Consider the following 23,700-nt stretch of genomic DNA (forward strand, 5'->3'; position numbering starts at 1 on the left):
TGTTTTTCCCTTTCTATGTTCTATTTTTTGGAAGCAAGTCAGTCCAGTCTATAATCAATAGGATGGGAATTACATTTCATCTCCTGAAGAGGAAGTTTCTACATACATTATTTGGAAGTCTTTTGTGAGGAAGAAAGAAGGTTTGTCTTTTTTCCCCCATTTATTTGTTTATTCAATAATTTGTTTACATCACTGTGAACTCATGGATATTTACTTTATTCTCTGAGTTATAATCTTTTATTCTGTAGATTGTCTTTTCACTGTCTTGATCTTACACTGTTGGTGGGAATGCAAGCTGGTATTGCCACTCTGGAAAACAGTGTGGAGTTTCCTCAAGATGTTAAAAATAGAGCTACCCTATGACCCAGAAATTGCACTACTGGGTATTTACCCCAAAGATACAGATGTAGTGAAAAGAAGGGCCACATGCACCCCAGTGTTCATAGCAGCAATGTCCACAATAGCTAAACTGTGGAAGAAGCCGAGATGCCCTTCAGCACACAAATGGATAAAGATGTGGTCCATATATACAATGGAATATTACTCAGCCATCAGAAAGGATGAATACCCAGCATCTGCAGCGACATGGATGGAACTGGAGGGGAGTATGCTGTGAAGTAAGTCAAGCCGAGAAAGACAATTACATGGTTTCACTCATATGTGGAACATAAGGAATAGTGTGGAGGACCATAGGGGAAGGAGGGAAAACTGAAGGAGAAGAAATCAGACAGGGAGACAAACCATGAGAGACTGTGGTCTCTGGTAACCAAACTGAGGGTTACAGAAGAGGGGGGATGGGGTAACCGGGTGATGGGTATAAAGGAGGGCACGTGTGGTGATGAGCCTGGGTGTAATACGCAACTAATGAATCGTTGAACACTACATCAGAAACTAATGATGTACTGTATGCTGGCCAACCGAACATAATAAAAAAAAAGGATCCTTTGATGCACAAAAGTCTTAAATTTTGTGTGTTCATTTTGTGAAGCTTTTCATGGTAGTTTCATGGTAGAAAATCGTGAGTATTCTCTAATTTGATGGTGCAGGATTCCACATTTTCATTGTATTGGACAAATTTCCTATATCCTTACCCGGCCTGATGACTGATCAATAATTGAAAGAACTGTGTTGCATCTTCCACTATGACTATGGGCTTATCATTCTGTAAGGGCCCTCTTTATCACAATAATGCTTTTTGCCAGGAAGTCTCCCTGTCTGATGTTCGTATGACTAGATCACATTTCTTTGGGACAACGTCTAACTGCTTTATCCTTTTCCATTTCTTTAGTTTGCCTCCATGTCATATTTTTAGAAGTGCTATTTGTGAAAAGCATAGAGCTGTATCTTTAAATTGGTGAGTTGTATACATTTACATTTTTTATAACTGATATATTTAAACGTATTTATAACTTTAATTCATGTCCCTTTAATTGCTTCTTCTTAATCCTTGCTGCTGGCTATTGAATTGATCTCTGTGCTCACCATTGCTTCTTAGATTCTATACTTTTTTTCTGGATCCTTCCAAAAGCACGTTCTTTTGTTCTTTCAGGGGTTAGTGGGAAATTCTCATACTACTTATTTGTCTGAAAATGAGTTTATTTTGCTCTCACTTCTTCAAGATATTTTTCTATTATTGCTGTCATTTTAAATGTCATTCTTTTATAGGTAATCTAGCTTTTTCATCTGGGTAATTTCAACTTTCTTTTTTTTTTTTTTTTTTTTTTAAGATTTTATTTATTTGACAGAGATAGAGACAGCCAGTGAGAGAGGGAACACAAGCAGGGGGAGTGGGAGAGGAAAGAAGCAGGCTCATAGCGGAGGAGCCTGACATGGGGGCTCGATCCCATAACGCCGGGATCACGCCCTGAGCCGAAGGCAGACGCTTAACCGCTGTGCCACCCAGGAGCCCCTCAACTTTCTTGAAATTTCTCTGTGACTTTGGAGTTCCACAATTTCAAATTTCAATACAGTGATTTTTTTTTTAAAGATTTAATTTGAGAGAGAAAAAGAGAATGCAAGTGCTAGCTCGAGTGGGGGAGGGAAGAAGGGCAGGGCGAGGGGTGAGAGGGAGATGCAGACTTCCCGCTGAGCAGGGAGCCCGATGTGGGGCTGGATCCCAGGACCCTGGGATCATGTCCTGAGCTGAAGGCAGATGCTTAACGACTGAACCACCCAGGTGCCCCTCAGTACAGTGGTTCTTAAGTGTGGATTTAATATCCCTTCCCATGACGGGGTGAGGATGGTGTGAATTTATGTCTTTTATCAAATCTGGAGAAAACCCAGTCATTTTAAAGCATCTTCTGGAATTCCTATCAGTACTGTCAGACACTTTCATTGTATTCTCCATGTCTTTTTAAATTCTCTTTCATACTGTCTCTTCACCTTACTGATTTGTCCATTCACTTTTTAAAAGGAGGGATTGTTTGGTAAAATATAACACAGGTACAGAACAAGTGTGTAAAATACAGATGTACAACTGAAGGTAATATTCTAGCGTGAACACCTGTGTAACAGTCACCCGAGTCCAGCAATGGAAATTGTCCCGCTTTCCCCAGAAGCATTTTATCCCTTCACAATCACCAACCTTTCCTTCCTCCCAAAGCTAACCCCATCCCGACTTCTACATGAACCCTTCCCTGCAACAGCACACATACATGTTTGTATCCGCCTTCCTTTGCTTGCCGATTGTGTTTGCGCTGCGTCCACGCCGTTACGTGGAACCCAGCTCATCTCCGCTTATCGCTACCATAGCTCATGTCTGCTTTCCCAACGTCCTGGCTGCTCTCAGTCCTTTTCGTTTCCATATCACTGTATGATTTCATTTAGGTAAGGAACAGAATGGCCAAAAGCATAGAATTTTCTATGAACAGGCGAATAATTGGATTTTGTATGAAGGGTTCGCTAGGCCCACAAGTTACATGAAAGGTTACTGGCCTGCATTTTCAGGATCCATATTTCACTTATTGTTGAATACATATGCAAAATACAGAATAGTACATACAGTATGATCCCATTAAACAAAGATATTTTTGTACCTATGCATTTATACACACTACATATTTATTCAAATAATTCTAGAATTCTAGAAGGTCACCCATGGTTACCTACAGTATGTGGAGATGAGGCAGAATGCAGGGGGCTGGGAAAGTCTGTGAGCGTGGGAGGAGCTATGTGGGCCAATCTTTCCACATTTTACTTGTTTTTTAGGTAATAAGCATTCCTTTTTTTTTTTTTTAACAACATCAGTGAAAGTCACATTATCAGAAGAAAAAATGTGGATTTGCTTTCGGGTGCAGCAGGCTCTCCTCTCCTGTAGTTCGTGGCGGCCATCGCCGTCCAGAACACAGTAGAGCCAATCCAAGGTAGTCCAGATCCTCTCCTTTATGTGTCAGACAATTTCATGGTTGGTTTTCAGCTCATGCAGATGTGGCTTTCAACAGCAGCCCCCAGTTCAAGACAACACACCAGTGGCAGGCAAGTCTAATACGCTGCTGGCCCCTTGAGATGGTGTGGGGTGCAGTGAAAGTCCAGAACAAAAGGAAAATGTAACCACTATCCCAGGCACCCTGAGAACTGGCTGGATCTCTCACCTTCTCATCTCCCCAAGAGAGGGAGTCAGGGAGGAGGCAGAGGGAGGTAATTCCATGTCCACGTCCACAGGGAGCCCTACAGTAATCAGAGGCTTTCCTTCCAGCTTAAGTTTTACTGACCCTGATGACATCTTGCAGCCAGCTTCTCAAGAGCAAGAACATCTTTTTCCAGTCAAGAGCAGTAGCTGCGTGAAGTCTAATAATGACCGAAGTCTTCTTAGGTATGTGTCCATCACTGTGCTCACAACAGCCCTACCCAGGGCCTTCTGGCCTTGTCCTCATCTTACAGGTGGAGAGATGGAGGCTACTGGTGAGAAATGACTTGCTCAAGTTCACACGGCTAGCAGTAGCAGTTTGAGCCCATCCCATCCAGTCTGACTTCCCAACCTACACTTTTCACCTCTAAGCCCTAAGGCAGGACACCATGCTTAGATGGTTCCAGAGCGAGTGGGCATTGGCCTGGGCACCCAGTGAGGTGAAAAGGGACAGCCACTGGAATTGGACGTTCCCATTTTGGCTGTGTCCCTGGACAAGCCATGTCTTTCGAGCCTGGATATCCACATCTGGAAAATGAGACAATACCTTTCCCTTGCGGTTGGACTGAAAATAAATAGCATTGTAGAGAATCTACCACCAGCCCAAGCACTGAAGCACCCAATAAAAAGCAGCCATCACCACCATCATTGTCATTGTCCTCATTGTCAGTTGAGCTAAGGAGGCATTCCTTTCTCTCCTTTTCCTAGTGAGCTGGATACAGCCCTGAACTAGCGCTGTGGAGACTAGGACAAGATTAACCCCTGAGGCTTGCACAGGACGGTGAGTGGAAGGAGAAAAGAAAGAAGAGGACTTTACAGGGGCCCCACATTGCACCTGACCTGTAAGGTGCACAGAGGGTGCCCCTTCTTTCCATCCCCATGGCCATTTCCCTAGTCTAGACCTTGTTCCCTGAAGGCTTCCTGGCTTCTGGCCTTAGTCCTCACCGACCTGTGCCCCACATAGCAAGACCCATCACTCCCCAGCTTAAAACCCGCCCTCATCTCCTTAGTAAAGCCCCCGCAGTGCTGGCCCTCACGGACACCTCTAACACAACCCTCCCCCCTTTCTCTAGAACACCACCCCCTGTGCATAATTCCACACTTTGCACACTCTGGTCCACTAGGCAGGAACGCCCTCCATCACTCCCACTGCCCTCGATGGCTCTCACTCCTCCTCTGGGGTCCTGCCAAAGTCTCTGAGAAGCTTCTCGGAGTCCCACCCCATCCCCAGGGGACACATCCCCTCACGGCACTTTCTTCCTCAGCTGTCAGTGTGCTGCGGGGAAAATGCACAGATCTACTGCTTTACAGATCTGTCTTGCCTACCGTCCTGTCTTCTCCTAGGCCAGGGCCCAGGCGCACTCGCCGCACGCTGTCCCCAGGGCTGGCAGGGCGGCCAGCACACGGTCTGCACTTAGCAAATGTTTAAATCTGCATCTCAATGAAAGGAAAAAGTTTCTAATTATCAGAGTTATCCACAGGTAAATGGGCTGCCAGCAAGCTCCCTGTCGGGAGTGTTAAGCCGGAGTCCATGAGCAGGGAAGAGTGGAGGCATGGGTGTGAATTCACTGGTGGCTTGGATGCCTAAAGACTCAAACCATGAACAAGTTTCACTGGAATCACCTGGGAGTGTTGGCTACTAATAGAAATTCCCCAACTCAGGGGATTTGAGTGCTGCAAGTCAGGGGCAGGCCAGAAATCTGTATGCAAAACATCATCCCCAGGAAATTTTGAAACACACCCCATTTGGGGACTACTGAACTTTGTGGCCTTTGAGGCCATTTGCAATAAGGTTTTGTGTGTGAAGACCCTTCATGAACTGTGAAGTGCTGTCTAGAAGTCTTGACTCCAAGATGTTACCTGAACACCAAGACAGGGGAATTGAATATTCAGGCTGAGGCTACAGGTCCTCGGACTCGGGGAGGTTGCGGACCCAGCCCTGTGCCACTCTGTTGAAGCTGGGTCTGAGACGAAGGAGTTCCAAGCCACTGATGAGCTCCGGGACAAAGGGGGTGCCTGCCCTGGGAACGGTCTCCCCCACCAGGGGTCCTCCAAAGGGCACCGGGGTCCTGGGGAGAGAAGAGCAGCAGGAGAGGTGGGCTGTGTGGGAGAGCACGGGATGGCAGAGCACTGACAGGCGGGTCACCATGTGGGGCCCCCTCCCTGCCTCCCTCTGGGCCTGTTTCCCCACCTATATGGCAAGGCTTTGTATTATCTTTAACAGGTTTCTCCAGCTGTGCCCATTCCCCAGTCTGCCTCTAGTGGGGATGGCTTGGTGCTTGGAGATAGGAATGACATTTTCAAAGCTAGAATTGGCTGGTCCTAGGCAATACTCTAGGTTCCCCTTGAGTAAGCGCCAGAAAGCAGTAGAGCTGAAACGGGGTTTTTCCTTCCTCTCCTCATCTCCCCTCAGAACAATATACCCCAGACCGGAGAGGGAAGAGACAGTTAGAAAGAGCACCGAGAATCAGGAAATGCAAATGATAACAGAGACACGCCACTTCTCACTGTAAGATTGTTGAGAGGAAATAATTTGACAATGGGGCAGAATTGGTGAGATGGTGGGGCAGTTTCACTCCGAGACTGCTGGTTGGAGGGTAAATTGGACAACTGCTACGTTGGACAAGTTGCGGGATCTTCTTAATCTAAAAATGGGCAAACTGTGGGAACCAGCGATTGCACCTGTAAGCACAGGGCTTAGGGAAGCACATGCATGCATGCACGCATGCACGAAGACACGGGTATGAGCAGTGAGTGGTGACAAACCAGAAACCACCTGGATGTCCACTGGCAGAGACACAGACAAGACATATGTGATGTATTCGCATGGTGGGGTACCGTCCAGCAGCTTAAAGGGAATGAAAAGGTCTGTGTGTATTAAGTAGGACAGATTTCAAAAGGTCAAAAAGGCAAGCAAGTTACAGAATGATACAAAGTATTAAAACGCACACATACACGTAACACAATGCCATCCACTATAGGACTGTAGCTGCTGGGAGAAAATGATCTGAAAACATACACACCAGCCTGACCACAGTGTTACTTTTGGGAATTTGGGAAGGGAACTGGGATTGGAGGAGGCTGAACAAAGGGCCCTCTCTTTATTTGTAGGTGTGTGTGTGTGTGTGTGTGTGTGTGTGTGTGTGTGTGTGTGTGTGTAAGAGAATGTAAGTATGTTATTTTAAAACTATTTTTTCATCTTAAGAAAACTTAAAAAGCGCTGCCCATGTAGTGTTTTCCTCGAAGCCTGGGAGTGGTGGGAATGGAGGAGTGCTTGCCCCTGGGGTATAAAGGCAGGCCTCCGGCCAGGGCCTGGGCTCCAGCCAGGAGAGTGGGTCTGCCCGGACCACCCCGGCTGTGGCGGCAACAGCCAGGCCCAGCGGGAGTCGGCTGGGCAGTTTCCAAGCGGCACAGGCCTCACGGTCCAGCCCTTGACTGCAAGCCCAGAGCCCTGGATCCTTAGCGCAGCTTGGCCACTAACACTGCTGCTCACCCCCGTCTCGGCCTCAGTTGGCTCTTCTGTCTTAAAGGAGGGCCTGGGCTCAGGGCCCCCTGAGGCCCTCCTTCTGCCGATGGGAATGTGCTTCCTCCTGTCCTAGCTGCAGCTTGAGATGGATGGGGCCAGCCTGGAAGCCGGCCCCCAGGACGGGATGTCTGCTGAGTGTTTTAAACAGCTGGGCAGGTAGGGGTTGAGGGCCCCAGGAGGAGAGAGAACACAGTCTCTCCTGGCAGAGACCCCAGAATGCCTGCCAATGGCCCGTGGCTCCCAGGGTGCCTGTCGGGCACGGTTCTTCCCGTCAGGGCCCTCCCTGACTCTCAGCTGTTTGAGGGAGGTCCCTCCCTCCCTTCTGAGCAGTCTCTTCTCAGGGCTGATCACCCCCAGTTGTCAGACAGCTCGCATGGGGTCGGAGCAAGTACCAGAAGAGCTGGACCATGGCCTCTGCCTGCGGACCCTCCTCATTCTCACTTAACGCCGCCCAAGCCAGAGGAGCATTTTTCAGAAACAGCATCAGACTGAAATGCACCCCCAGCCTAAGTCCTTCCTCCCGTGCCAGGCTTCTGTCTTGACTCCTCTGATTTGTCTTTGGACCCCTGGGGAAGAACACTAAATGTATCCCTCTCCAGTTCTCCCTATTAGCTTTGCCAACCATTATTTCGCCTGTAACTAATCCTAACACCAATACTAATACTAACGGCTACTGTTTATTGAGAGCTTATTACTTGCTAGAAACTTTGCCTACTGCTTCTCATGCCATCCTCACAACAATCTTACAAAATAGATACTGTAATAGTCTCATCTTACAGATGGGGAAATAGAGGCTCAGAGAGGTCAAGTCACTTGCCCAAGGTCACACAGCAAGGTGAAGATTCTGCATGTAAGGCCACATTGAAGCCCCATGCTCTAAATAGTACAGGCCGCTCCTCTGCAGCTCTCACGCCTGGCATCCAACGTTTACTGCAAATCCCTACTTCGATGCACCTCAAAGCCTTCTCTAGGCCTCTTCCAGACCTTTGAGGAAAGTGAGAAAAAGGCTGAGCTGATCTAGAACTAGTGAGATCGGGGCCCCACCCAGGGAGGAACACGCGTCAAAGAGACGGCACACAACAGGGAGGAAGCAAGAAACCAGGCTCTGGAGTCGGCCAGACACAGACGTGGATCCCACACCCACCGCTTCCTTGCTTCGTGACTGTGGGCAGGTGGTCGATGTTCCTGGGTGGGTGTCTTCCCCGGCAGAATAGGAAAAGCTGCGGCGCCTCCCCGCCCCATTGTGCGGAGAAACCAACAAGATGTGTGGCACAGTCACCCATTCATTCCCCGTTTTCCCTGAGCACCTACTATGTGCCAGGGCAAGAGTTCTATTCAGTCCTAACAAGAGCTCAGTTGACGTGTAAGTGTTCGATAGAGCTTGGCACGTGAACGGGCTCAGGAAATGCAGCCACTTCTGTGTTGGGACAGGCACCTGCACACCCTAGCAATGTCTCCCCAAGCCGCTCCCCCCCCCCCCCCCCCCCGCCTTACTTGTTGAAATTTCGATACTGGAAAAGGCTGGGGGTGTGACTTCTGCCATCTCTCTGGTAGTCCCGGTAGCTGATGAACTCCTGCCAAGGGCAGCGGTAGCCCTTGGGGATGGCTGTGTGGTTGAACTTCTCTGGTGGGATGCCTTTCAGTGGCTCGGCATAGCCTGGAGATGGAGCAGGGCTCATGGGGGAGCAGGCAGGCGGCGGTGGGGGGGACGGCTGGGTTCTTTTCTCCCTCAGCCCCCACTCCTGCCCACCCCACAGATACGGTTGGGGGAGGGAAGCCTGGAGCTAGGATGGGGGGAGGGGGGAATATAATGCCAGAGTTGCTGCAGCAAAGGGGACCGATCCTTCCCCACCCCTGGAAGCAAAGAGGACTGGAACAGGGGAATTGAGAGTTGGGGCATAAGCTCTGGCTCAGTGTGTGACCTTGGGAGCGTCGCCTCACCTCTCTGGGCTTGTGTTAGGTCTGTGGTGGGGTGCAGGGGGGTGGGAGAGGTAGACTAGCTGCTCTCTGGGTGCTGGTTCCTGCCCCATGGTGGCGCACCACTGGGGCTCTGGTCCCCCAGCCCCGGTCCCAGGACCTGGGAGGCACTCACCAGGTGCCAGGGCACTGGGGCTGCGGGCGCGCTCTGCGGAGAAGGCTGCAGACTGGGCGTCCTCGGGGCCCCCGGATGAGGCTGGGAAGGTGTGGAGCTCAGAGCGGCAGTTCTGCGCCTCGAGGCCGTTGGCAACCTGGGCACAGGGGCGGGTACTCAGAGGCCATGGACTCCCGCACAGAGCAGCCTGCCCTCTCCCCCCAGCTTCCCCTCTTGCAGGGGCTCCCTGAATGCTCACCGTCCCCAGCTCCGCTGTTCCTGTCACCTTCGATCCTGTCACCTTCCCCTTGGTGCTTCCATCCACTATCTGTGGGGACAAACAGACCGCAGGGAGGCTCAGTGCATCAAGGGGCCAGGGTTTTCCCTCCACCAAAAAAGGGGGGTGCATAATCTTAGTGCCCACATCCCAGGGATGTTGAGGGGTTGAATTAATAGCATAGGATGCTAATCGCGGTGTCTGGGACAGAGAAATGCTCTCTGTATGTTAGGTGCTATTCTAATACTGACCTTGGGCAGCTAACCGTCCTAAGTCTCAGTTTCCTTATCTATAAAATGGGAGTAGTGTTGATAACATCTAGTTTATAAGGCTCTATGAGCATTAAATGAGATGATACGTGTGAGGTGAGCCAAGGCTAGCAAGGATAGATGTTTCGTTGTCTTTACTCTTCTCCACTCTGCCACATCGTCCCCTCTCAGCCACCCCCTGTTTAGTCTAGAAATTGGAGTACGAGTGGAGTGGCCCCGAGTTCATTCCAAGTCACTGAAACCACCTGCTGACGTTTTGAAGCCTGAGGATAAGCCATTCTTGTCTTTACCAGCAGACCGTTTTTCTGGCCTTTTCCTTCTTCTAGGGGCAAGAAGAGAAAGAGTTCTGTGTTTTCTCTCTTAGGTCAAGCTCAAGCCTAACCTAAATCCTGCTCACTGCAAATTCAGCCCAGAGCACTTTCTGTAGGAGCCAGAACCCCTTCCCCCACAGCTCGCCCGGCCCACTCCGCTGTATGTTTTGTCTCTGGGGAGAGATGCCTCGAGAGATACCACTTCTCTCTGATCACACGGCAAGTCAGGGCCTCCATCTGATGGGAACATCACAGCCTTTCCAGCTGGAGCTGGAGGGACTCCCCAGGGGCCAGACGTCCTCATCTGGCTCACTGTTCAGCTTTAGGCTAGCCCCTGGCCCTCTCGGGGCCTCAGTTCCCCTGTAAGCACAACGGGGGCTAACTTACCACCCGCGGGCTGGCTGCAAACTCAAAGGTGAACTTCTGCGCCCGGCGCTGCCTCTTCTGGAAGAGGAGGGACCCTCTGTTGTTGCGCAGCGACAGCTCCTCCATCATCAAGTCCTGGGGCACGCTCAGCTTCTTGCCCAGGTCCAGCAAGGGTTCTGCCCGGAGAGGCCAGAGTGNTCTTCCCCCCCCCCCCCCCCCCCCCCGGGGCACTCGGGGCTGCCGGCCTCTAAGGGCGACCTCCTCCGAGCACTCTCCAGGGTGCATGAGGATGCTGCTTTCTCCCTGCGTTTGCTGACGCTGGGTGTCACCATCCTGTGGCATCTTTGCCTCCCTGGGGGCCAGAAATGAGACCTCAGAGTTTAATTTGCATGTGTTTGACACTCAGTGAAACTGAGCTCCATTTCAGATGTCTTTGGCCATTCGTATTTATTCCATGAATTTCCTCTGCAGTTCTTTGCCCATAGTAGTGGGAGTCGTGAGAAATGGTCAGATTCTAGATTAATCTTCTAACAGTAAGCCATGGGTGTGAGCTCTGCCAGGGGACGAGGGGAGGTTTCTGGCCCCAGCCACTCCGTCCTCGTCCTGGGAGCAGCCACTCACTGAGATGGAGAGGGTAGTGGGAGGATGAGATGGGGAAAGAGCAGGAGCTCAGTGTTAGACATGTGTTCTTTCAATTTTAAAATAAACTTTCATTATTATATAAATAGCATATATATATATGTGTATATATACATACACATACACTGAAGGAAGTTAGAAAATACAGATTTAAGGGGAAAAGAGAAAAATACCATTTCTATCACCCAGAGGTTGCCACTTTTAACACCTTAGTGTATATCCATTCATATCTTTTTCAAAGACTATATATTCATGTATGAGGGATGCCTGGGTGGCTCAGTTAAGTGTCTGACTTTTGATTTCAGCTTAGGTCATGATCTCAGGGTCCTGGGATCAAGCCCCACCTGAGATCCACGCACAGCTAGGAGTGTGCTGAACGATTCTCTGCCCACCCCAGTTCCCCCTGCTTACGTGCTCTCTCTTTCCCTCTCTCTCCCTAAAATATAATAAATCTTATAAGAAAAAGCCTATATACTCATGTATGAGTTTTCAGCCAAAACGAAGTCATAGTTACACATGCTTTGTAACTTGCTTTTATCAGTTAAAGATCTCCACCTGTGCAAGTGGACACATTTTTTTGGTTTGTTTTATATAATGCTTAATCCACATTCAAATTCCCCTAATTGCCTACAGAATTGGGCTTATAAGGTTTGAAGAGCCTTGCAGAGGTCCAAGCGGAGAATCCAAGAAGGAGGGGCCAGATATGGGAACCTAGTGCTCACAGGAGAAACTGACCTGAGCTAAAAATTGGGGCATCATGAACTTACAAATGGTATTTATTGTTTGTTGTTTGATGAAGACAATTACTTTTACTTCTTTTCTCAGAGTTAGGACTCATCGCGATAGCAATTTAGAGGGTTTCCAGGGCTGACAGCTGTCCTTAATAGTCTTGGAACCCATCCATATCCTTTGTGTTTCCCTTGCTGGCAAAATACCCACTTTGACATACTTCCCAACAAGGGGAGGCTTTGGGGGGAAAGGGGTGACAGAGGGGTGAGGACACTGGTAGGAAAAGAATATGTGTGGACAGCATGGCCAGAGCCGTCCACCTCCAACATCGGATACCCGGAGGTTCATGTTCCAGCTCTATAAATGGAGTTTAGTGCCGGGAGGCTGGATGAGATCACCGGGGATGTGAGGGGGAAAGAGATCCGAAGCCTGAGCCCGGGCCGCCGGCATCCAGACCCAGGAGGTGAGGAAGCAGCCACGGAGCCTGGGAAGGGGCGCCCAGTGAGGCAGGAGGAAAGCTGGAGGGTGGTGTCCTGGAAACCGAGAGATAAGAGCGTTTCGGGAAGACAGAGTGCTCACAGAGCCGAACACTGACCACCCTCCTTCGTGTCGGGGCGTTGTTGCTGGCCGTCTTCAGGAAAGTAGTTTCTGTGGAGTGTTTGGGTGTGAAAACCTTATTGGAAAGTGTTAAGAGAAAATGGACAGAGGAACATTCTATCCACACCTCGAGGAAGCAGTGAACCAAATCTAGAATGTGAGATCTTTTATAGGGCAGCTGGCCTGGGTTCTTTAAAGGAGTGAATGACCTGGAAAAAAACAAACAAACAAACAAAAGACAGGGTGGGGCAGGAGTGGGGCTTGCAGATTCAAGGAGGTTGAAGAGACGTGGCCACCAAATAAACAGCGGTCCTTGGAGCCTCATTAGCCTGAACTAGAAAATCGGAGAAAGTTGACTGTGGGACTGGCTTTTAGCTGGTATTAAATCAAAGTTGCTCCTTTTGTTCAGTGTGCTAACATCTTTGTGGCGTGTAAGGAAATGTCCTCTTTATTATTTTTGGTGCATCCTGGAGTATGGAGGGAATGAAATGACAGGCTCTTCGGGGTTTGCTCTGGACTCCGGGAACGAAAGGAGGGCCATGGGGATTTGCACACTCTATTTTTGTGTGTTTGGAAATGAGCTTAATAAAATGTTAGCAAGAGAGTGGAGGCAAGAAAATACAAACAACAGCTTTGAGGAGTTGTGCTCCAAGGACCGAGGCAGTGGTAGAATCAAGAGATGAAGGTTTGTTTTTAAGAGGCAGAAATAAAAGCATGTTTTCTAGCTGATGGGACATTTTGACAATGCAATAGAGAGAGGGCAGACTGACTGGAAGAATGTCCTTGGGCAGGAGGAGGGGGGTGACCGGGAGAGGTCATCCTTCACAGGGGGAAGGAAAACCGAGAATGCGGACACTGATGTGAGCACAGGGCCCGATGTGGAGGAGGGAGCTTGCAGAGCTGCTCTTTTGGTTCCTTCACTCTTCTCAGTGCAATAGGAAGCAAGGTCATCAGCTGAGGAGGATGGGGGAGGAGGCATTGGGAGTTTGGGGACAGAGGTTGCCACTAGGGTCTAAGTGAGTCATAGGGGACAGGGAGATGGACGGGGCTGCCAGGCAGCATGGGGTGGGGGGCCTTGCAGGTGCTGTGATTTATTCCATTCAATGGAATCCAAAACAGGCTTTTAAAAAAGGAGGCTGGGGCGCCTGGGTGGCACAGCGGTTAAGCGTCTGCCTTCGGCTCAGGGCGTGATCCCGGCGTTGTGGGATCGAGCCCCACATCAGGCTCTTCCACTATAAGCCTGCTTCTTCCTCTCCCACTCCCCCTGCCTTGTGTTCCCTCTCTCTCTGGCTGTCTCTCTCTCTGTCAAATAAATAAATAAAATCTTTAAAAAAAAATAAAATAAAAATAAAAATAAAAAAGGAGGCTGATGGGTTTTTTAATTCTTTCAGCAAATATAGAGAGAGGACCTCCTACATGTTAGGAACAGAAAGAGATTCCATTGTAGGTTAAGAGGGGGGAAAGTAAATTTCAGAAGAATTGTATTCTAAGATCCCACTCATTTATTTAAAAAAAAGTAAGTACTATATGTTTATGCGTGCATTGAAAAATCTGCCTGGAGACATGCCGAATATCAGTAGTGACTATTTATAGGATGTAGGAAGAGGAGGGCTGGAAATTGCACTATTTTTTTTTAACAAGAAAAAGGTATTGCATACTAAAAGCATGAAAGACTATTTATATCTCAATACATAATAAAAAGTCCCCTGGCATCATATTGTCAAATACTACCAGAAGAATTGAGCTCAATATTAAAAAAAAAAAAAAAGTTATAGGTAAAATCTATTGGATGAAACGGTTCTATTTCTAGGCATTCATTCTTTAGGAGAAAAGTTGAATAAACATGCCTGAAGATAGACATAGAAGGCTGCTGATCACACTGAGGTTTCAGATTGTGAAACCCACGCATCAGTTGCGGGGGGTGCTGCCCAGATGCCCTTCGTCAGTGGCTCAGGTCACCCACTGCCCCCTTCTGCAGAGCACTGCCCCGCAGAGCGGAAGTGCTCATGGCCCCCTTGCTGAAGTCCCCACGGGATCAGACTGAACCTGGGCTAACAGCTGAGCCCACATCCTTGCCTAGCAGTTCCCCCTGCCCTACCCTGCTTCCGCCCTTTCCCTCTTCTTGGGGGCGTGACCTCAATAAGTCACTTGTCTGAGAATCCTAGCTCTGCTTCTAAGGGTCCCACCTGAGGTGAACCCGCATGACCGCCAGTAAAGCGTGCATGTATCAATATACTTAATACATTACATGCTGGGGGAGCAAGAGGAGGGGACAGTGAGATAGATCGTACCGGGATGGAAAGAAGTCTGTGGTAGGCTGCTAAGTGAAAAAAAAAAAAAAAAAAGGAAGCTGAAGAACACAGCGTAGAGTACTGAGCCCACATGTATATGCGTTTATATAAATATGTTTATATATGAACAGAAGATGGGTTTACACAAATATGTTAACAGTGGTTACCTCCAGATGGTCCCAATATGAGGAACTTTCACTTTCAAAGTCATTCATGTCTGTTTTGTCTGAATATCTTAAAAAGGGATGTATTATTTGTACAACCGTGTCGTAAAGAAACAGATCTGGAGACAGAGAGATCTGGAGTCCAGTCTCAGCTCCACCAGCTATTAGATACGTGGCCACCTAACTCCTCTGAACCTCGGCTTCTCGACAGCAAAACGGGGCGACAATATCTAACTGACAGAGTTGTGAGGGTTTTGTAACCTAAACCCCTGACGCTCTTAGCACAGGCTCTGACACACAGTAAGTACATAATAATGGCCACCTTACAGTGGCTGTCTTTTCACGGTAAGACCATGAGAGGCTTTTTCTTTCTATTTTTCTTTAGTTTCAAAATTATCTTGAGTTAATACCCTAGCCACGGCCAACCGTTTATGTATTTCTGGTCTGGTGTAAATGATATGTGCCCACATTTGGACGACTGTAGTTAATTAATGACTTAGCCAAGGGAAAAGAGAACGCATTGCCTGGTTCTTCTAGCTAGAGCATCAGTACCTCACAAAGTTGGCGGATGTTAGCACCCAAAATCACGAAATTAAAAAAAAAAAAAGCAACTTGACGCCACCAAAGGAGGCAAGAACGCACAAACTAGGTTAGGACCACTCCGGCATACAGTCATACAAGAGGACAAGACACCTAGAAGTTGCATGGGGCAAAACCGCACTGGCATCCTTACAGCGCGGTTTGTCGGAACGCGGGTCTCCGTCCACGTGCTCTGGAACCCCCGGGCACTTGTCTCAAAGGCCATGTCTGGCTGCCTCCCCTGGTCCACTGAATCGGGATCCTGGGGGTGGCTGCTGGGAATCTGCATTTCTAGCCAACAGCACCGCTCACTATCATTCACACTGTGGGATGACAGCCCTGACCTAGTTGAATTTGTTCTTAAGATACTTGAAATCCCCATTTCAAGCTTGGGTGGCTCAGTCAGTTAAGCATCTGCCTTCAGCTCAGGTCATGTTCTTGGGGTCCTGGGATCAAGCCCCGCGTCAGGAGCCACTCTCACCGGGGAGTCTGCTTCTCCCTCTGCCTCTGTGTGCACACTCTCTCTATCACCCTCTCAAATAAATAAATAAAACCTTTTTTAAATTAAAAAAATAATAAAATGCTTGCAATGCTCTGAAGTAGGCCAAATTAACAGACTCCAAAATTATGCCGAGAGTTCCGGAGGGGGTCTTTTATTGGTGATAAACATGTATTTTAGCTGATTTCTTCATTGGGTGAGCCAACTTCTAAGTGAAATGGTCTGAGTCACACAGGGGAGCCTGCTCTGGCCAGCCTGTCCCCACTCTCCCGACAATTGTCTCCTGCCACAGGGTCTCCGGGAGGCCCACAGTGACAGGAAGCACGGGCAAGTGCGGGGGGAGCTTGGGGCCACAGTTAGGGCGGGAACTGGGACCAGAGCCATCAATGCTCAATCTGGGGCTGAGGTAAGGACTTAGTTAGGCCCAGGGCCCAGTGTAAGGCATTCAGTCTCAGCCTCTGGGTGTGTGGGCATCAGGGCAAGGCCCCCCCCAATACTTCGGGAAGCTTCCCAACCCAAGTGGCAGATTCCACAATGCTCCCTCAGGGCTGGCCCGGAGCTCACACCTGTTTGCCCAGGCCTCAGGCCAACAGGCCCTATCTACACTTGGGTACCAGGAAAGGATGGAGTCTGAGGAACACACAAGGGCTGAGTCCACCTTACCTGGTCCAGTGAGGTCCCCCACGGCAGCCATCGCTGGCCCCTTCTGCTCCTTAGGGATCATCCTGTGGAAGAGAGATGCCTGCAAATGGGCCAGCCCCCCTCCATCCCTCGCCAGACAACCTCCCAGTCCCTGGTCCACCCAGCCTCAGTGCTGAACTGCCTTGGCCCACCCTAGTCTCAAGGAAGGGCAGTCTGAGCTGGACAGGGCTCCGGGGTCTCTGTGTGCAGAGGAGGAGAATGAGGTCCGGAAGGCAAGGGAGGTGTTAGAGGCCTCACAAATCTGCCTCCCATGCAGCCAGGGAGGCGCTCTTTCTTCGGGGGGCAATCCCTGGGCCACGAGGGGTTGGGGAGGTGGGGGGTCTCAGATGACTGTCATCCACTGACGTAGATGAGCTCTAATCCGAGGCTGAAAGGGCTTTAAGTCACGGAGAGGGGGGTATGGATGCGTTGTCAGGCTGGGGCTACACTGGGATCTACAAGGCTGGTCCTGTCCTTCTGTCCCCAGTACTTGGCTCTGAGGCTTGAGGGCACAGGCTGGTCCAAGGAAGCTGAGAGACCCATCACCCCCTTCCCTAAGCCCCGTCCCTCAGCCGACTTACAGGGTGCTCTCCCTCACCCCTTCTCTACCTCCTCCTCTACCCCCCTCTCTCCCCATTTGCACCTCATGGCCCTTTCCAGCGATCTTGGAGGAGATTTACAAATAAAATGAGGTCCAGAGCCCTAGAGAATCCCTGTAGGTTCCAAGTCCAGATTCCCCAACTTGCCCTCAGGAGAGAAGGCAGAGCCTTTGAGCCTCCTGACAGACTACCCCTGTGCTTTGCTTCCAGATTTTTCTATACACTTTCCTTTAGAAAAAACATTTATACCCCACATCCACACATGGCCCCCAGTCAGTGGGCACTGAGTTGGGCAACCTGGAGTCTAATCCATGTCCCTCTTCCCCCGTAATGTGAACAAGTAGCTCTCCAGCTTGGTGCCTCAATTCCTCTTGTGCCTCTGGAACATAAGGAGGTTGGGCTAGCTCCACAGTCCCCCACCCCACAAACCGTACCAGATCTGAGCATGTCTGCTTGCATTTGGGGTGAGGACCCTGAGTTGACAGAGAATGTTCCAACTGCGACCACTCAGGAGTCCACAGTGCACGGGTCTGTTTCTTGAGAAACACTGACTTTACAGACATGCACAGACATTGGGACGGGCCCTCATCTTACCGTCAGGGGCCCTGCTTCCCTCTGCAGCCTAAAGACCTTGAAGTCCTACGCAGAGCCATTGCTTCTTTCCACCTTGAATCCCAGCCACCCCTCCGCAGTTAACCCAGAGTGACCTAGAGCTCAGCTCCCTCCTGTCCCAAATCAGGCACAGGCTTCCTTGAGGCCCCAGGCTCCCTCGACCCTTGGCAGGGCCCTTCCTCTGCTTGGGGACTAGGGCTTCGGCAGCTGGCTCATCTCCTCTGCCCACACCCCATAGCTCCTCAAGCTCCCCTAGGATCCTGGTACCTGAGTGACAGGACCACAGTGGGCAGGAGGGAATGTCAGACCCCCAAGATGAACACTGCTGTCGGGAAGCTGAGAGCGGAGTAGTCACGTAGGTGCTAGCGGTCCTCGGTCGAGTCTGAGCGGGGGGTGCCCTTGCAGCCAGCTCCGGCCTCAGCCAGTTCCTGCCTTGTCATGGCTCACAGCCTTATTTCGGGCTGCAACAGGATCCTGGGACAGATGCTAAAAGCACCAGGCCCCGGGGAAGACAGGTGCCCCGGCAGCAGGCCCTTGCAGACAGAAGGGCTCGCACACACATGGACACACACACACACACACACACATACAGCAGAGTCACCTGGAAATGCTGAGGGTCAGTTGCCAGTCACTTGAGCTTGCTAATTGTATCCTTAGTGCCTAGAATGGGCCTGATAGGAATTCAATAGGTATTCGTTGAATGAATGAATGGATGGACGGATGCATGAATCAATGAATTTTCCCCTGATATCTTTGCTTGACTTGTTCATTTCTTCTTTCCTCTTTTTTTTCCTGCCTCTCTTTCTTCCTTCTGCTTCCCCCCTGCCCCCACCCTCCACCTTCTCACACTGAGTCTCTATGGACAGAAGATAAATAAGGCAGGGCTCTGTCCTCAAGGAGTTCAGCCAGGCCCCAGTCAGACCCGTAAATAAGCCTTTGCGGTGCATGATGGGAAATGCTCTGGGAGTACCCAGGGGAGGGTGCCACCAGCTCTGTCTGCGGATGGGGGGAGGGGGAAGGTGGTTCTCAGAGGAGACATTTGATCTGGGCCTGGAAGGCTAGTGGGAGCTCAGCGGGCAGAGGGGCACAGGCATTGCGGGCAGAGGCCGCGCTGTGTGTAGCGATGTTAGGGGCTCCGCAAGCAGAGCCAGAACTTGCCCACAGAGCGGAGATGGGCAGGGTGGGGCTGAGAGATGAGGCCGGACAGGTGGGCCAGATCACAGCAGGCTTTTCAAGAGGGAAGTGTGCTTTATAAAGGGCTGTTGAAGAGTTTAAAGCAGTGGAATGGAGTGGTCAGATTGGCATTTTCCAAATATATCTCTGGGCTGCCAGGTGAAAAATGAGTTGGAGGGGGCCAGACGGGAGGCAGGAAGATTTGGCTGTGGTCGGGTGAGAGATGGGGAGGCTGTACGGGCCAGGGGCAGAGGCCATGGAGAGGAGGAGAGGGACCTGAAGGGTGGCTGGGGAATCACGAGGGGCTGCTCAGAGATTAGATGTGGGGGTGCAGGAAAGGCCGCTCTGGCTTGAGTGACTGAGGAAAGTAAAGGGGGAACAGATTGGGGTGGGGGCAGCTACTCAGCTCAGTTTGGGATGAACGTGATGTGAGGTGTCAGGGATGGAATCACCAGCAGGCAGGGGGATATGTGCTTGGGGGGTTCTGGCTGAAGATGAAGTCTGGCTCACTTGCAGGGAAGGGTGGGGCTGGCAGGGAGGCGCTGGGTCCAGGGCGGACAGCACCTGCACCCGTATGTCAGGACAGACTGTCCCAGGGCGTGTTTCCGACATGCCCTTAGGAAGAAGCCTGCGCTCTGAGGACCCCAGGAGCTCCATGTTCTGCCCCTTAGGTTCCTGTGTCCAGCCTCTGCTGGGCCTGAGCTTTTAGAGAGGAAGGTGAGGGATGTTTCCAGGGCAGGCTTGGCCTCACCTGGGAGTAGGGCCACAGTCCCCTTCTCTGGACAAAGGACACCGCCATCAGGCGAGGGGGTGTCCTCACCTGATAATCTGGGTCCCGAGCTCACTAGGGTTACTTGGACTCAGATGGGACCCCTTGTACGGGCTTCTCCTCCTGCATGGAGCCCCCACCTGCCACGAGGAAACCGCCCCACAGCACTGGGCCCTGTCTCAGCTTGGCCCTGCCTGCTCCGGTGACAGTGGCTTGTGGTGAGGACCAGGGCAACACCGCCCTGAAACATCCCCTAGCCCAGCTCACTCTGCACAGATAGGGAAGCTGAGGCTGGATAAGCAGTGGGCTTACGCAGGGTCACCCAGCTAGTAGAAGACAGGATCAGGACTTCAACCCTGGGACCTCATCTATGGCCTGGAGTTGTTCCGTTGTTCCCCATGGAACATGGTTCCATGTTCTATGCCCCTCCATGGTTGCTATGCCCCAAGCTCCCATCCCAACTGTGTCAAACCTTCTCATCCCCACGGAACCCCTCAGACTGTTCCATGGGGAGAAGGGAGGAGCTTTAGAAGCAGCTGAAAATGACACAGGAGGCGGAAGGATGCAGGAAGCATTTATTGAGGGCCAGAGATGAATTCTACAGGAGGCAAAAGACAGAACACAGGCAGTGTCTAGTGAGCTAGAGAGGATGGGGGGAGAAAGCCGTGACAGGGAGAGCAGCCAGGTGGAACTGCAGCTTTCCAGGGCTGCCTCCTGCTGGTTCTTTGGGGGAAATGCAGGCAGAAGTGGATTTTCTAGGCTACGGCATCAACCAGTGGCCTGATAGCATCTCTTCTGTGAAAGAGGCCCTTAGCCCCAGTCTCCCATGCTACAAGGAACCCTGAAGCAGGTGGGGACTTCAGTAAATGTGGTCAACTCATCATCGACCAAGCAGGAACACTCTCTTATCTTCCCACTGTCAGGGCCTGTGTTCCCCATCCTTAGGCCCTAGGCACCCTCTGGGATCACTCAATTCCAAAGACCCCCACTGACTCTCTCCCACCCTAACCCCAGCTTTCCCTAGCCTTACTTACGGGTTCCAGGTCTAACATCACCTGATGGGTGAGTAAGCCCAAATCGCACTCGGTCCCTCACTGTTAGCAACATCCTTGGTATCCTTTCTCCTACATCTCTGATCCTCAGCTGATGCCAGCGCCCCACCCCACCCTCTTCTGCACTTAGTATCCTGAAGCTGATATTCTGAACCTCTAGAGGGCACCACCAACCAACTCTGGAAACCACAGAATTTAGCCACATTCCTCCCATGTCCCTCCTGGGGATTGGAATGAGGACCACCCCAAGATCTGAGCGACAGGCCACAGCCTGCAGCCAGGCTCCTCAAGGTCATTGGGCACCGGACACCAGCTAGACCAGAGTGTAACGGGAAAGAGATGGGGCAGAACAGTGCCCACTCATCTGGGTATGATATGGATACTGGGGCCTAACTGAAGAATGGGGTATTCCCTAAGGAACCTGAAACAGAGGCAGACTCTAGTCTAACCCCTCACTCACCCACCCATGCTCATCTCTCCCCAAATTCTGCCCAGCCAATCCTCCACCACCATCCGCCTCCCTTCCTAACCCCATGCAATGCATGTGAGGACTGGAAGAGCCCTCAGAGGTCATCTGAGCCAATCCACTTCCTACTAGAATCTCCTCTATGCATCCAGGCTACTGCCTGAATACCTCCCATAACAAGGAACTCTTGCCTCCCCTTTTCCAAGTGGGCAACCTCAACTCAGGGCCATCAGGTAAAGTCACAGGAGAGCAGATAGCCCCATATCAACTCTTCTCTCCCCAGCTCAGCGTTGAGCCTGGAACCTGCCATGAAAGGGCCCAGAAAAGATAGATGGGTTGGGGGCACCTTTTTTAGCATTCCTGGAGGCCCAAGTCCTGGGGCTGGGGTTGTAAGCCATCACCTTCCAACTCTCCCCTCTGGCCACAGATAAGAGACCCCGGCGGTGTGAGCTGGTGCAGGAAAAGCACGAGAGGGATCTGGGAGGAGGAATCTTTCCACCTCTCATCTCCCGAGGAGCCAGCGGGGCACCTTGAGCTGGCCTGGGAAACCTCTCTAAAGGTCACCATGGTAAAAATAGAGCTTGTCTGGGAAGGGGTGGAAAACAGCTGCTCCTGCCTGGGACTTGGTGCCAGGGAGGCGGATGGTCAAGCCAGGGTGGGGACAGGGAACTTAGGCCTAGGAGCTTGTGAACACACCCCTCATTTGCCAGACTCCAGAGCGCAGAGCCAGGAAGAGAGGGAGGAGTATGGAACCCTGTACTGGAGTGAGTCTAGGGGTCCATATACACAACACCCTGACTCTTTCAAGGCAGGTGTGTGCACGCATGTTTGTATGCGTATTGATGGGAGGGGAGGGGAAATTTAGACTTGTGAAGATGGCCTTGGCCAAAGTCTCATTAAACAGAAGGTAAAGCTGAGGGTCGGACTGAGGAAGGGTCGTGCCTAGGGTCACACAATGACTGAATGATAGAATAAGGGCTAGAAGCCAAGCCTGGATCACTACCCCAGCCCCAAGCCCAGAGCACTCCTCCCCTGACCCCTTGTCCAAAGCGGCCAGATCTCACCCCCCCCCCACCCTCCCTCCCCGACGTGATGCTGGGATGTACCAAGCCCCACGACTCTTCCTCTGGCTCAGCCCTCCCGGGGTGGGGATGGAGCGGGAGCGGGGGCGGCTTTAGGTGGTGCAGGAGGCCTCCGCGGGGAGGCTGCCACGCTTGAGCCTCAGGCTGCCGTTCCACCCGCGGGGACAGATGTTGTAGCCGAGGATGCCGGGCGACTTAGCCCCGGAGTCCTCGGAGTCGAGGGACACGTCGGAGTCCGTGGGCGAGCGGCGGTAGGGGAAGGGCCTGGGCGTCGCGGGCAGCGGACTCCGGGGGCTGGCGCAGGGCGAGGGCCCGGCGGGCAGCGGGCTCCGCGGGATCCGGCGGCGGCGGCGGCTGCGCCCCGGGCGGAGAGAAGGGCCGCAGGCTCTCGGCGCCCGCCGGCCGCGGGGAGGCGCTCTTGCGCCGGGCCGCGTTGATGATGTTTCGCGCCAGGAGGGCCTGCAGCTGGCGGCTGGGAGGCCGCGCCTCGGCCTCGGGTCGCAGCGGGGATACCGAGCGCTCGCTCCACGAGGGAGACATGGGCGGCGGCGGCGGGAGCGGCGGGGGGCTGCTCATGCTGCTCGCCCGGCCTGGCTCCCACGGCCCCGGGCTCACCCAGCCGTCCAGGCTGCTGGGGGGCCGGGAGGCGCCCGGCGTCCAGGGCGGGGAGGTGGGCAGGCTCTCCCGGCGATCCTGGGGAGAGAGCACAGGGGGCGGGGAGGCGTTAGTGCTGGGGTCGTCTGGACCGGGGTTTCGGGAGGGACTGCGTCTGCTTTGTCATTGCTCAGAGTCGGGAGGGAGGCGACCCAAGTCGGGGAAGTAGTGCCCCCCGCAGTAAAACGCAGGGTGCCCCCGCCCTCAGCACATGCTTGAAAAGGCCCCTGCTGTCCGCTCCTGCGCTTAACAGGGAGACAGGGGACTGGTGGTTAAGAACGCTCGCTTCCGAGACAGACCTGGCTGCTTACTGAACGAACTTGGGCAAGTTGTTTCAGCAACGAAGCAACCAGAAGCCTCTGTGAAATGGGAGTATAATATCAGCACGTACTCTATGGGGCTGTTGTGAGGATTAAAGGAGATGACTCATATAAAAGAATATTACATGTATTCAAAGATTCCCTGGAGGAGATGTTCCTTACCATAAAGAAAGCCTGGAAGGCTACACAGGAAACTAACCAAAGTGGGTCGCTGTTGGGAAATGGGGCCAACAGGGCAAGGTACGCAGCCACAGGAGTGGGAATAAAGCTTTCATGTATTACTTTTTATATTAGTTTAGGTTTTTGAAAGATATGGATGTATTATCTATTTTTAAATTTTTAAACGAGG

General features: G+C 51.6%; 2 protein-coding genes across 6 annotated transcripts in view; both read right to left on the reverse strand.

Moving 5' to 3' along the window:
• Positions 1-1,810: 1,810 nt before the first annotated feature.
• On the reverse strand, positions 1,811-20,188 carry MYOZ3 (myozenin 3). 5 transcript variants are annotated; one of them, XM_019798471.2, is made up of 7 exons: positions 18,103-20,188; positions 16,607-16,668; positions 10,467-10,621; positions 9,482-9,550; positions 9,244-9,379; positions 8,646-8,808; positions 5,526-5,694 (listed from the first exon to the last, which is right to left on the reverse strand). In XM_019798471.2, exons 2-7 carry the CDS (start codon positions 16,665-16,667, stop codon positions 5,526-5,528), a joined length of 753 nt encoding a protein of 250 aa, XP_019654030.1. In that variant the 5' UTR covers position 16,668; positions 18,103-20,188. The 5 variants fall into 5 exon arrangements, with proteins under 5 accessions (XP_034512759.1, XP_019654032.1, XP_034512758.1 ...); XM_034656868.1 differs by having other exon boundaries at positions 1,811-5,694; positions 9,244-9,550; positions 18,437-20,188; XM_019798473.2 differs by lacking the exon at positions 9,482-9,550 and having other exon boundaries at positions 1,811-5,694.
• Positions 20,189-20,338: 150 nt separating this feature from the next.
• The window catches only part of SYNPO (synaptopodin), a 37,323-nt gene continuing 33,961 nt past the window's right edge, over positions 20,339-23,700 (reverse strand). Inside the window, 2 exon segments of the mRNA XM_034656866.1 lie at positions 20,339-22,716; positions 22,718-23,070. Coding sequence (XP_034512757.1) covers positions 22,470-22,716; positions 22,718-23,070 — 600 coding nt within the window. The 3' untranslated portion in view covers positions 20,339-22,469.

Source organism: Ailuropoda melanoleuca, chromosome 3 (assembly GCF_002007445.2).
Source record: "Ailuropoda melanoleuca isolate Jingjing chromosome 3, ASM200744v2, whole genome shotgun sequence".
In the NCBI taxonomy this organism is placed as follows: Eukaryota; Metazoa; Chordata; class Mammalia; order Carnivora; family Ursidae; genus Ailuropoda; species Ailuropoda melanoleuca.

Coding starts and splice junctions, on each gene's coding strand:
- MYOZ3 (XM_034656868.1), bottom strand. CDS start 16,667: ATGATCCCTAAGGAGCAGAAGGGGCCAGCGATGGCTGCCGTGGGGGAC. Junction 10,622..16,606: donor GGGGGACCTCACTGGACCAG/GTAAGGTGGACT, acceptor CTCTCCGGGCAG/AACCCTTGCTGGACCTGGGC. Junction 5,695..8,645: donor CAGTATCGAAATTTCAACAA/GTAAGGCGGGGG, acceptor TTCTCTCCCCAG/GACCCCGGTGCCCTTTGGAG.